The 13,769-nt window shown below is 41.8% G+C and overlaps 1 protein-coding gene across 1 annotated transcript; it reads left to right on the top strand.

Moving 5' to 3' along the window:
• The first annotated feature begins 597 nt into the window (after positions 1-597).
• On the top strand, positions 598-11,030 carry smyd5 (SMYD family member 5). Its single transcript, XM_070963299.1, has 13 exons — positions 598-728; positions 1,714-1,822; positions 2,162-2,301; positions 4,068-4,189; positions 4,275-4,344; positions 5,664-5,768; positions 6,032-6,094; positions 6,863-6,933; positions 7,018-7,124; positions 7,321-7,377; positions 7,508-7,602; positions 8,023-8,093; positions 8,939-11,030. Exons 1-13 carry the CDS (start codon positions 636-638, stop codon positions 9,087-9,089), a joined length of 1,254 nt encoding a protein of 417 aa, XP_070819400.1. The 5' UTR covers positions 598-635; the 3' UTR covers positions 9,090-11,030.
• The last annotated feature ends 2,739 nt before the right edge of the window (positions 11,031-13,769 follow it).

The raw sequence follows: 13,769 nt of genomic DNA, 5'->3' as shown, positions 1-13,769 counted from the left end.
TAGCTTATATTTGCCTTTTAATTTGCCGCTAATTTAACCTTTATTGATATGCAATCTGTTTCTTTAGTACCATATTGTATTGCACTTTTTTGCTTGAACAATTAGTCAATTAAATGGTTACTCAGTTAACAGGAAATTAGGAACTGCAACTATTTTGATAAATGACAAAATGAGTTTTTCACCTAATGATCCATAAAATTATAACCTGCATTTTCACAATATTCTAAAATTGTATTGATTAAATAATTAATTGAGAAATCAAGGAAATAATTAACCAATGGGTTATATGTATGCACATGTGATTATGTGGGAGTTACTCCTGTCTAGATAGTCCTCTGCTTGATTGTCACATTTGTGAATATTTATTGGATATCTTGAATACATATATCTAGTTCTGGAGCTAGTGGCTGTAAACATACTCTATTATTTTAATGCATATTTACTTCAGTTCTATTTAAGCTCACAAAACAGCTTTTCTTAGCCTATTTTCTGCTGTTAGTCACCTTCAATGAACACATCCGGGGCAGCTGCAGAAACTCCTGCACTTCACACGCCCGCCACCAGAGGCCGCTGCCGCCTCTCTCCGCAGCTAAAACACCGGTGTCAGAGTTGCAAGGGAAAAGGTCTTGAGAAACATGGCTGCTCCCCTGGATGACATGTTTTCCCTCTGCGTGGACCCCGGCAAAGTTGCCGCCAGCGTGGAGGTCCGCTTTATAGACAACATAAAGGTAAGGAGCGCCAGAGTTTGTCAGACTAAAGGCATTGAGACAGATGTGTGGTGGCAGCGGTGAAGCGGCTGCCGGTGCAGATCACAGCCAGGCAGAGCAGACACTGCTGGGCTCACTAAGTCCTGCAGGAAGTGGACTGATGTGAGACCTGTTAGTGTCCAAAACTACCAGAAAGTCACTGGTTTGGAGGCTTAATGCTCGTTTAAATGAAATTAGCTTCTCTGTTTTACGCCATCAAACTTATTAGCGTGTGATATCCTGGAGCCTGTGACTTCACTGTCACCAAAATATGACATTTAGCTTCGTTTTTGCTAAGAGGTTCGTGTTAGAGGCCGAAAACCGAGGAGAGAAGAGTACAGTCATTAGCACTGAGATAAAGCAGCAGGTGTAGCTTAACGAGGGCACAAAATCATCATTTCCCTCACAGTGCTGTCTGGTTTAGGTTTAGTCCATCAGGTATCAACCCATCCATCCATCCATCCATCCATCCATCCATCCATCCATCCATCCACCCATCCAGTGTCTGCTGATCCTTTGAAATCTGCACTGCTGCGATAATGTGGGACAACAGGCAGATTACATAAACACAAAGCTTTATAAGAAGAGGTTTTCTATGCTTAGGTCGCACTATTTTGGAACATAAAGATCAGTCACCCAGCATCTCTTCACCCCTCTTTGACAGTGCAGAGATTAAAGGATGGATAATAATCAGTAATGATAATAAACTTTATTTGTGTAGCACCTTTCATGCAGGAATAGCAGCTCAAAATGCTTTAGAAGAAAATAATTACATGCACCAAGTGAGTGCTTTGAATAAAGTGGACATAAAACAGATTGTAAATGAATGTAAAGTAAGATGGAGAATAGTTTTACCTCCTGTGTGTCACCACGTTTCTTTCACAGTGGACCTGCTGACTCATTCTGTTGACATTGTGTTTTCTGCTGGACGGTGCGCAGCAGTGATGGTGTGTTATTCGTGTTTCAGGGCAGGGGTCTCTTCGCCAAACGGAGCATCAAGAAGGGGGAGGCCATTTTTTTTGAGCGGCCTGTGGTGTCTGCCCAGTTCCTGTGGAATGCTCTGTATAAATATAAAGGTGGGCTGAGCGAAGGCGCTGCCGATCAGATGTGCACACATGCAGAGAGTCACTCCCTGGTCCACATCCCTACAGTGTTTACACTCCTACAGTATTTACTGGACTTTTGAACAGCATCTTGCATTAATTAACAAGGACTGAGACAGATGTTTTATTGATAACGTATGACAGTTTATCACAATATGTAATATATGTACAGTAGCATGTATATCAGAAGATGGATTTGACAAATACAGGATAAATCCGGGTTTAATCTAGAATGAGACTTTAATATCTTAAACCAACCAGCTCTGCCGTCATGTTTGACCTCTGTTCCTCTGCTCATGCGTCCTTCTGCAGCCTGTGAATTTTGCTTACGTGCTCTGGAGACCGCAGAGGAGAACGCGAGGAGGCTCAGCGGCATCCCCGGGCTCAGCCTGCCTCACCCCGAGCTCTGCCGCGTCCGACCAGAGCTGCACCAAGCCTGCCCTCAGTGCCAGGTCAGACCACTCAGGATACGCTTCCTCTGATGCTGCTTTATGAGGGCCTAAACACACGGATGGTCCTTCTAGAGGACAAGAAATGTGTTTGAAGCCTGCTGCGATCAGGGAGGAGCTTCCACTGCATCAGTGGTGGACGATGTGACAAGCTGATCAGTTTTTACGTTCATTATTGATACTAGTCAACCAATCTGTCTATTTTTTTACTAAGCAAAGTGAAAAACAGAGACAGCTGTTTATCCTTAGCGTCTTTTTTTTTTTGCATTTGCAGGACTGTATATCTGTGTAGGCCACAGATAACTGCAACAGCCTGATTTGAGTTTAGTATTTAGTAATTTGGTACAGTATGAGTTGCTGTCTGATTTAGGTTCCTGAAGCTACAACCCCGATTCCAAAAGAGTTCCAAAAACATAAATAAATCAGACTGTTATAATTTGCTATTCCTTTTTTACATAAACTCAACTGAAATCAGCACAAAGACATTACATTTAATGTTTGACCTCATCAGCTTCATTGATTTCTGTACATATCTGCTTATTCTGAATTTGATGCAGCAACACGTTTCAAACAAGTTAGAACAGGAGCAACTAAAGACTGGGAATGATGTGAAATGCTCCAAAAACACCTGTTTGGATCATTCCACAGGTAAACAGGTTCACTGGTAACAGGTGAGAGTGTCATGATTGGATATGAAAGGGGCGTCCTGGAAAGGCTCAGTCGTTCACAAGCGAGGATGGAGCGAGGTTCAGTACTTTGTGAACACATGATTGTATGAAGGAGATTTCTAAAAGGACTCAGGAACACTTTGTGAGACTGTTGTCAGTAAACACAGTTGGTTTGCAAATGATTTCCTTCTGTTTTGTTTACATTTTACACGACGTCCCAACTCTTTTGGAACTGGGGTTGTAATAATAATAACTTCTTTTTTTCTTTTAGAACCTGTAGAACGTTACAAATGCTTCACAACCGATAAAGTGCAATGAAATACACACAGATTAACATAAGGAACAATTAAAAAAAAATGAAATTGAAAAGAACAAATACACTAGAAGCACTGAATTTGATTTAGAATGCAATTTTAAAATAATAATAATGATTAAAAATATATATTGATACAAAAGAACCTCATTGCACCTTTCATATAACCTGGCCTTTATGAAGCTCTATCAATCCACCCTTTAAATCAATAATTATATCCCAGATTTGGTCTATAAAATAATAATAATAATAATAATAATAATAATAATAATAATAATAATAATAATAATAAATATAATAATAAAAATTTGCTTCATTTCTTTTCTTTTCTAAGAAATTATACTTCTAGTATTTCCTGTTGTGACCAATGGAAAAGCTTTAGTAACACCAGTAGGTATAAAAACGAGTCGCTGACAATCTGTAAAACCACTGAATCCAGACACTCGTATTCAGAATGAGTTGAAACGTCATGGAGGTTTGTTCGTTTGTGCTTTGCTCCATTCAGCAGGACAGAAGTGAAACGGTCACCCCTGACTACAAATCCGATTACCTTCCTGACAGAATAACAAACCAACAAATAATTTCCTGATTACAGCGAGCTCACCAATAGTTGTTGCTAGGCGATGAAGACCTGTGCTTTCCAGTTTCCAGTTAGTGGTCAAGGAAACTGGGCTGAATGAACACAGTTGACCAACAGTTGATTATATGTGTAGAACACTTCTTAGTATTTTTCTGTTGGTCACTTGAAATGATTTTCAGTGTTTTCTGGTTGATGTGAACCTCTGCAGGTGGTGTACTGCAGCAGTGAGTGTCGACAAGCTGCAGCAGATCAGTATCATCGGGTTCTGTGTTTGGGCCCCTCCCAGGAAGACCCGGACCACCCCATCAACAAGCTGAAAGATGCGTGGAGGTGAGAGAGCTTTTCACTGTAAGCCCTCTTTTTATTGTGTAAAATGTTCGTTCACCTCAGTGAAGACCACTTGTCTTCTCTTCAGGAGTATGCATTATCCCCCAGAGACCTCCAGCATCATGCTTATGGCCAGAATGGTCGCTGTGGTCAAACAGGTGAGTCTGTTAACGGGCTGTGAGGTGATCTGAGGTTCAGTTCAGTCTGAAGTATCCATGCAAAACAAACGCGAACACCTTACCTTTGTGTAGTTAGATTTTTATTGCCCACTGCCAACTTAAAAAAAAATTAAACTATGGCAATAAATAAAGCACAATGTGATGCACACGTTCACATAAAACTTTAAAACTGCTTTAGTCAGTATTTTCATATAAACAGTGAATGACTTTGCACAATATGAAAGGAGCTGCTTGTCCCTGCATTCTTTCTGATGGCCAGCAGGGGGCTGCAAAAAGATTGTATGTGAGCTTGTGAGAAAATGACCCCACGTCTCGCTTGATTTATTACCTCTGGAGTTTATGTTCTCAGTTCCAAGTCTTCTTCAAAGCAGCATCATGTTCATTGTGTAAGTTATGGTCCCATGTAGAGTGAAATAGACGATAAAGCAGGGCAGTCCACAAACTGGTGGGTGACCTCACGGTGGGTTTACACTTGGTAGTAATAAAGAACAGAATTATCACAGTGTTTCAGCTCATTGTTTTGGTTTTACTGCCTATAACTTCCCTCATCCTGGGCTGGTCTCTTCACTCTCATCAACTGTGTTTCCAGCAGCAGCTGTTTTCATCAAAAAGACCTCTGATAAGCTGATTGTTGACGACCTGCTCAGCACCAAACAGCAGACAGACACACAGTTAGCGTCTCGCTGCTGAACATGTAGCATTTAGCTGCTAAAGAGCCTTTTGTCTCAGGAGTTGTCACAGACCCTAACAGAGCTAAAAGGAGTGTGGATACTGCACTTGCATTCATTAGTTGGTCATAAAGACCACTCCAAATGAATGCTAATGTTGCTTTGTGTCTGCAGGGTATGTAAATAAGCAAGTGTTTGCTAACAAGTTCCCTTTAACAGCTTCAGAATTGTATATATTTGCAGATTTAATTTATAGTCAATTGAGAATAAATGATAACAGATTAGTGCTTTGTCTACCATGTTAAATCAACCTGAGGCAATTTTAATGTTTATGGAAGCTGGAATTCTTATTAACTACGTGAAAAGCTCCAAATGAGGTGCTGTCATGATGCAGATGCCACCAGGGGTTTAGTTTTGATTATTAGGCAATGAATACCAAAGACGGACGCCTGTGAAGAATCTGTCGGTCAGGTCACGGTTAAAGGAAGGCTGAATTCAGAGAAATTGGACTTGGTTGTAGATACTTGAAAGTGTTTCGCCTCTCATCCAACAGGCTTTTTCAGGTCTAATAAAATTCACTGTAACAACTAATGTTTGTTATTAATATTGGTTATTTCTTACGTTGTCAAGGCCAAAGACAAAGCACACTGGCAGAAGCTGTTCAAACACTTCTGTAGCCGGGCAGCTAATGAGGAAGAGGAGATGGCCCATAAGCTCCTGGGAGAGCAGTTCAGAGTAAGTTATCATCATGTTATTTCTGCTTGAAGGATGAAATTGTCGAAGTGCAAAATGTATAAAGTCTGGCGGTTCAAATACGATATCACGCTCTCACGCTAATCACGGTTGTTTGCAGCTCGATGAGCAAAGCATGACAGAGTTATTCCCCCGACAGAGCTTTAATTCCCGCTGTGGCCACACATAACATGCAAAAACACATGCAGTGTATGTTTTCTGTTACGTAAAACGTGCCTTTCCTTTGTCTAACCTTGTTTGTGCAGGGGCAGCTGGCCTTGTTACACAGCCTTTTCAAAGCAGCACTTTACGAGGATCATCTCAGTCGGGTAAGAAAGAACAGCTCCACATGTTTCTTCATATGTACTTTTACCAAACACGTAACAGCTGTGCTGCTGCAGCTAACACTTACCTTCATCATCAGTTAATCACAGTGTTCTTTTCTTGATTAAATTAAACGTTCGACATTTGTGGACTATGTTTATTTGCTTTATTGCTGAGAGTTGGATGAAAAGATTGATGCCTTTCTCATGTCTGTACAGCCAGCAGCTGCTTAGCTTAGCTTAGCTTAGCTTAGCTTAGCATAGAGACTGGGAATAACTAACTGTTGTGTTGCGTCTAACTCTTGGCAAGAAAGCAAACAAGCTCTCAAAATGTCGAACTACCACATTAAATCCATTAATATTTTTGTCAGAAAAGTGTTCAACAGTTCAAAAAGTGCACGTTGACTTCTTCAGATTGTGTGTGTGGCCTGACCGGCGCTGATCGACTAACAGCTCCATTCAGCTGCACGTTAAATCCTGCAGCTTGATGCTCAGGGCACCTAATTAGTGATCACTTTTAGTTTAAATGTTGTACTGATGGTGTTGTAGGAATATTATGATTAATCTCTGAAATGTGTCCGTTGGTGTGTTGTGCATCCAAAATAAAGTTTATACACTGACCAGACTGGAAGGTCAATGTACAGATAGCGAATTTCTACCACCTACAGAGATGCTGTCGCTGACCCTGACCTCTGACCTCAGCATGAAAGGGGTTGAATGAAATGAATGATTGTCCAGCTTGGATCAGTAATAAAAGATGTGCCTGTCTTGCAGTGGTTTGTCCCTGAAGGTTTCCGCTCTCTGTTTGCTCTTGTGGGAACCAATGGACAAGGCATCGGCACCAGGTAAACACTCACCTCTCTTGTCCTTCACCTCCATTTTTCCTCAATCTTAGCTCGTCTCTCTCTTTGCGTTCTATTGGATTTCAGCTCCCTGAGCCAGTGGGTTCATGCCTGTGATGCACTTGAGCTTCCTGCCCAGCAGAGGGAGCAGTTGGACTCCTTTATCGACCAGCTGTACAAGGACATTGAGAAAGGTCACGGTTTTATCTCAGTCCTGCAGTATCATTGCGAGTAAATTATTTTAGTCTCAGCTGAGCAGATCTGCAGTGGTCATATTGTATGAGTGAGTGTTTATTATTGTATGTGCTGCCCCAGTGCCATTGCTGTCATTATGTAAACTGTGGTCAGATCAACAAAGGTTAGAGATGTGTTGTTTTCTTCTCTCCGCAGAAACGGGAGACTTTCTAAACTGTGAGGGCTCTGGACTTTTCCTGCTTCAGAGCTCATGTAAGTGCAGATGATGATCATGTTATGAGCGCTGTCACTTCAGCTCAAAGACACCGTTGCTCTGGTTAAGAGGACGTCTGATGATGACCCCTTTTTTTTTTTTGGCTTGTTGCCTCTTTGACCCCTGAAGGTAACCACAGCTGCATACCCAACGCAGAGGCGTCCTTCCCCGACAACAACTTCCTGCTTCAGCTCAGCGCCCTTACTGACATCAACCCAGGAGAGGTCAGCTGACACGTCTGGGTTTGGAGTGATAAATTCCGGCCTGGGATCGACGGGACAGAACATCCCTCTCTTGCTTTGTGTGCTCCCATGTCAGACAGTATTAGAAGGCTGAGACTTTGAGGATTGGAGTGGGTTTGTCAAGCTGTCAGAAAGATTGAGAAGCCTCGCATCTGCGCGGCACAGTAATGTCACAGCAGCCGTGCTACTTTCACAGCAGAGCTCTCCTTTGAATGCTCCCTAATACAGGAGCGCTTTGTCACATTTCACCCATAGAAAGATGGAGGGACACAGCAACTTCCTGCAGGAGGGGAAAAGCATGAATTATTTCTGCCATTTGGAAAGTAGCACGTTTATGGGACTGAAGTAATTGTTAAGACTTCTAGGCTCAATAACTTCAACTGCGTTTTCTTGAACTTTCAGGAGATCTGCATCAGTTATCTGGACTGCTGTCAGCGGGACCGAAGCCGTCATAGCAGACACAAAATTCTGAGGTAAACATCGCTTGAATTAATCACTTGAAGGGGGTCATGCTGTTACGAATTCCACCTGGATCAATGAAAAGCCTTCTGGGCAATAAGGAGCAGAGGTGCTTACGTTCCTCATTGATCAACATGATGTCAATCCATCTTTGAATTAGACTCCCAACACTTCAGGGGATCAGGTTTGGTTTGAGATGGATGAGGTTTTTAGTGCATCCTGTAATAACTGCCAGCCTTGAATAGGTGCAGGCTGGTGTTGTGAATCTTCCTGCGTCTTCTGTATCACACCTGCTGAAAATACGACACCCTATGTATTAATTAAAACCCCTGATTCCAAAGACAAGATATTTAACCCTCAAACTTTATTGTGTTTTGGTAAACATACACTCATTCTGAATTTGATGCCTGCAGCATGTTCCAAAAAACAGCAGCCTGTTTACCACTGTGTCACATCCCCTTTTAACAACACTCAGGAAACAACACTCAGGAAGTGTTTGGGAAGTGAGAACACTGATTTTTGAAGTTTTGAAAGTGAGACAGCTGCTCAGCCGTCTGGGGTCTCCACTGTTGTACTTTCAGTGGGAGACAGGTCTGGACTGCAGGGACATCCCTGAAATTGCCTTTGAATCTTTTGAAGATATTATGGATTATAGATGATGAAATCCCTAAATTCCTTGCAAATGTATGTATCTATGTCAAAAAGGATTAAAAAAAGATCTCACTATGTCCCAACTTTTTTGAATTCGGCATTGTAAACACTCACTCACTCTCTGAACAGCAGTGTATGAAATGCTTCTGATTAATTCAGCTCTTGTGGGAGGTGCAAAAATGTAACTGGTGGAACATTTTCTTCCCAGGGAGAACTACCTGTTTGTCTGCTCGTGTCCAAAGTGCGTCTCCCAGATGGATGAGCTGGATGTGACATCAGAGGAGGAAGAGGAAGAAGAAGGCGAGGCAGAAGGTGAAACAGAGGGGGATGAGATGGAAGATGAGATGACAGATGTCTGATGAAAGACTAGCCCATATTGTTCTTAGCCGTTCCCATTCCTGCCGCCCCGCTAAGCAACCACTGAAGCCCAGAAGAATAAAGACCAGTCCAAACATGTGGGAAAATGTCTTCTTATCATCACATTTCACTCATTCTTTGTCCAGTTTCAGATCAGCCACAGAAAGCCTTTCCTTTCGTGAGATACGTGTGTGAAATGTGTCAGTATGAGGACCGCGAGAGATTTTTTTTTTAAATTGTTTTTGCTCCACTTCAGCACACAAAGACTTCAGAGTTTTTGATTGTGTTCACATCCATTTGGTGAATAGATAAGGACAAGTATGGCATTTTATCCTCGGGGACTATTGACTAAAGGGCTGAATCACATGTGGAGATTAACATCTTTAACTACACTAATTTCATCTTTTTGGGCCACTAGGGGGCAGCACCACCTGTCGTAACCTTTGACATATAAGAACTTCACACCTACTGAAAATGTTGCTTTTGCTGCCCCACCTTGACATCACCTTTTGGATGTGGTTACAGGTGCAACAGAGCACGTCTGTCAAAGGTGACATGAGCTTCAAACACTGATGAGAGCCGTGAGAATGAATCAAAGCAGTGAAGCTGGGAGCTGAAAACCAAAACACTGAGCTGAAAGATGCTAAAAAAAACCTGTAGAGCTGAGGGGAACTAGAGCGGCTGGTGATTACTCTGTAAGTTCATTACTACAAGCAAATCTTTTCATCCATTGTTAATATACAGACGATGATTAGAGCAGCTTTAAATTTAAGATGAAAGTCAGCACTGTGTCATTTGATCCATGTGGAGTACACAGCCCAAACAAGCTGTCCCAACGCTTCCTGCACTGTCTGACCTTCAGGTCCACTAAATACAACTCTGAAGAGCAGTTTCTTGTACCTGGAGGTAACAGTAAACAGAGGTTTAATACTACATGTCCCAGAATTCTGGGGCCAGCAAAACAAACATTGTTTTAATAAAGAAATCAGCCAATAATTGTTCTTTGACATGATTCTGTGAGCAACAGTGGTTTATGCTGTCTGAACAGCAGTAAAACCTCACGGAGAAGTTGGAGGTGTGCAGCCTGCAGCTCTTCATCTTGGCTGCTCCTTCCTTTCATTACTCCCTGCAATATTTCAAACTGATATGCTGTCAAAAATGCCAAAAATAACTGTTGTCTTGTTTTGTAGACACTTTTGAGAAATGATAGCAGTCGGTAGGTTTAAGCTTTAATGTGAAGCTGCAGCAGTAGGAAATGTTCGCTTTGCATCAGCAGTAACTTCACACATTTTCTCTGGGAACGTTGCTGCAGACATCTAGTATAGTATTTGCAATACTGCAAATATATAAATGCAGTACTCTGATCTGTGGGTCACAGGCTCAATCAATCATGTTTCTTCATTCGGTGGCAGTGACTTAATAGATGTTCATTTAAAAAGTTTCTTACTTGACTGTGCATATTGTATTTAAGAGCCATTTTATTTCTATTCCACTGTAATTAGGCTTGTCATATGGGAGGCATCCAGCCAGTGAAATGTACTTGGGTTTTCATACCATGATCTACAGGGTTACGTTAAGCCTTTCTTAATGTATTATGGAGACCTTGAGTGGAAAATTGCTTTGTCAGTAACTGTTTGCCCTTTGTTGAGAACTGTATTTCAAACTGCGGTTCCACATGAGTGAAATTGCTGCTGCTGCTGCCCACACATGAATCAATATTACAACGATGACTGTAATCACAAATCCCAATATTTTCACTTACTAGACAAAGATTGGAAATATTGAATGAGTTATCCCAATTTTCTCAGTTGGCATCCAGCACAGTGACACAGGAGAGTATGGCGTTGTAAGTGACACAAGTATAATTTAAATATTATAACAGCAGCAAACAGAAGCCTAGTGCTTGTCGTTTTTACTGCTCTGGCATAAACCATTGAAATTAGATGTCTGTTGAGTCATTTATCTGGTTTACACACCTCCCGCCTTCGCCACAGAAGATTGTACGAGTAAAATATTTGTTCAGTCATTGCATATTAACCACAAACCCTGAGTCAAATCGTCTTCCTCCAGGGAGTTTGGGCCTTCACTAATCATTGCTTTTTTTAATACCTCAGCCTCCACACAGACTTTTGCTTTAGGCACTTTGAACATGACACAGGAGTAGATATCTCATTTCAAATCATTCATTTCTAAATAGATTAAAGGGGCTGCTCTACTGCCAATGCCTGCCAGTCAATCACTGGTCACAGATCTGCCAGCAGATACTGGAGAAGAATGAGTACAGTAATAGTGTTTTTGCAAAGTTAAGCATAATCATCTACTTTCACCCAGCGCCTCCAGTTGTCTATTTCTCCATTAACCTCAGTTTACTCTACACCCATCCCCGGTCATTGCTGCGCTTGCATCACATGCTAATTCACCCAGGATGCACAAAAGCGAAATGGGGAAAAAAAGAACACATTATGTCCATGAAAGGATGCACACCTGGGACCCAGCATGGCAGGAGGCTGGACCTCTGGACACATCCTCCAGTTGAAGCGCCCCCACTGTCGGCTGTCATCCTCTGAAGCCAAGCCAGAATCGCTGCAAGAGCTCTGTAACTTTGGAGCGTGGACTTTGGTGCGGCAGCGTACCGCAGGGTTCGAGCTCGGGCAGGCATACATATAGGCCTCCACATCACACAGCACGGACGTTTCAAGTGGAGAAAGCGGAGAGGTCAGAGAGTCCGCCCTGAGAGAAATGGGTCAGATAGAGGCTCATTTGAGGACTAGAGCGGGAAGTGAGGAAGGGAAAAGGGAAGTGGGGGGGAGGGTCATGCATGGCAGAGAAAGAGTCTTTTATTCTCATAAACCAAGTGTAAGACCCTTCATATACATTTCAAATACTACAATGATCCAAAAGTGGAACATTACTGTCATTGTCATATTATGCAGATGGAGGACGGAGATGACTTGACTCTATTTAAAGGTGGAATATTTTTTCCATATGTCACTGTCATACGCAGTTTTACTTATTAGTTGTAAGGCTGGACCACACATTGCTTTATCAAATTTTTTAAATCTCTCGGTCTGAGATGCTCATGCAGTATTTTGCTCCAAAATCCATAGAGTTGAATAAAATATGATTAGGATTCTTCAGTCAGGGCTTGTAAGGTGTGGAATGACTCAGGCAAGCAAAGTGTGACTCTTCGTGGGTAAAGAAATACTTTTCAGGCTGCAACTAACTTTAATTTTAATCATAGATGAATCTAAGAACTTTCTTTGATTCATTGTTGAATCATTTAGTCTATAAAATGTAAGAAAATGGTCAAATACCTACCACTGTCTTACACAGCCCAAGGTGATGTTTTCAGGTGTCCTGTTTTGTCCAACCAACGGTCCAAAACCTACATTTAACAGAGAAAAACAGTAATTCTTCACATCAGAGAGGCTAGAACCAGAGTATGGTTTTGGATTAATACTTAATTAACCAAAATTGCTGCAGATTAATTCTCTGTCAAATGTACATAAAGCATATTTACATATATTGTCAGCTGCTTTCTTTAAATCCTCTTGTTTTTGTTTGTAATTTCAAATTAACAAGCTTCATGTTTTTATATCAGTTATTGTTGAAGATGTTCTAACTGGCGGCAGAAATAACTAGTCAGGTAGTTTCACCCCGACACGCTGAACTTGGTCTCTCTGGAGAACTTCAAGCAGCGTCCTGTTGATTTATCCACCAAGGTTAAAGGTGGACTGTGCTGTTACGGCTGCTGGTGCGAAAGCTGTCTATTTCACAGCACAGGCTCGTAGTTTGCAAACTATGAAATGGAAGCTGGTTTTTAGACCAAAGCAAACTGGCTGCTTGAAATCAGGCCCCATATGGAAACAATCTCCAGCCCACATTAGCGCTGTTCAGATTGGTTACCACAACGGATACCATTGCTGCCTTGGAGGGCTGCTCCAGACCCAAAGTGATGAACGAGGGCTTCATGTGAAATCAGCCGACCTGATGGAGGGTTACTGCACTTTAGGTCACCCTGCGTAAAAATAAACACGAAAGAGAAATACACTTAAGAACACAAACACTGCTGCTGAGTTACCTGCTGGTTCTGATCAGTGTTTGAGATTTCTGCTGAAATCATTTCCTTGGTAAAAATTAAAAAGGTACAAATTGTCAGCAGCGACTCTGCCATTTAGTCATCGGGGATACCTGAATGAAGCATTGTGGGCCGCCCAATAACATCACATTCATCTTCAGGGAGACACATTTAAGACCTCAGTGGTGTCATGTAAACCTCGCAGCACGGCCTGAGCCGGTGGAATAAAACACGGAGAACTGAGCTGTGAATCATCCGACCGCAGGCTTTAGCATCACAGGTGTTACAAGAGGACTGAAAGGAACACGAACACCTTGTGACTCGCTGATGGAGGAATCGTGAAATTGACACCTGGTTTTGTGAGCAGATCCTTTTGTTAACACAGTCTCGATAGGAGGTAAAGACTTGTAAAAAAAAAAACAAAACAAAAAAACAATGACATGATTAGTTGCTTCATTTTTGAGACTCTGACAGAACACAGATGCAAGAGTTTGATGATGGAGAACTGAACCAACATCCTAGTGATGGGAAACATTGAGCTAATAAGCTGAAGTAGCCTGTTTTCAAAATGTTTCCAACCACAACGAGGGATTTATGTTTTCAG

This window comes from Chaetodon trifascialis, chromosome 5, assembly GCF_039877785.1.
Source record: "Chaetodon trifascialis isolate fChaTrf1 chromosome 5, fChaTrf1.hap1, whole genome shotgun sequence".
Lineage (NCBI taxonomy): Eukaryota > Metazoa > Chordata > Actinopteri > Chaetodontiformes > Chaetodontidae > Chaetodon > Chaetodon trifascialis.
Note: the sequence above shows the minus strand (reverse complement) of the source record. Positions and strands in the feature narration are given on the sequence as shown.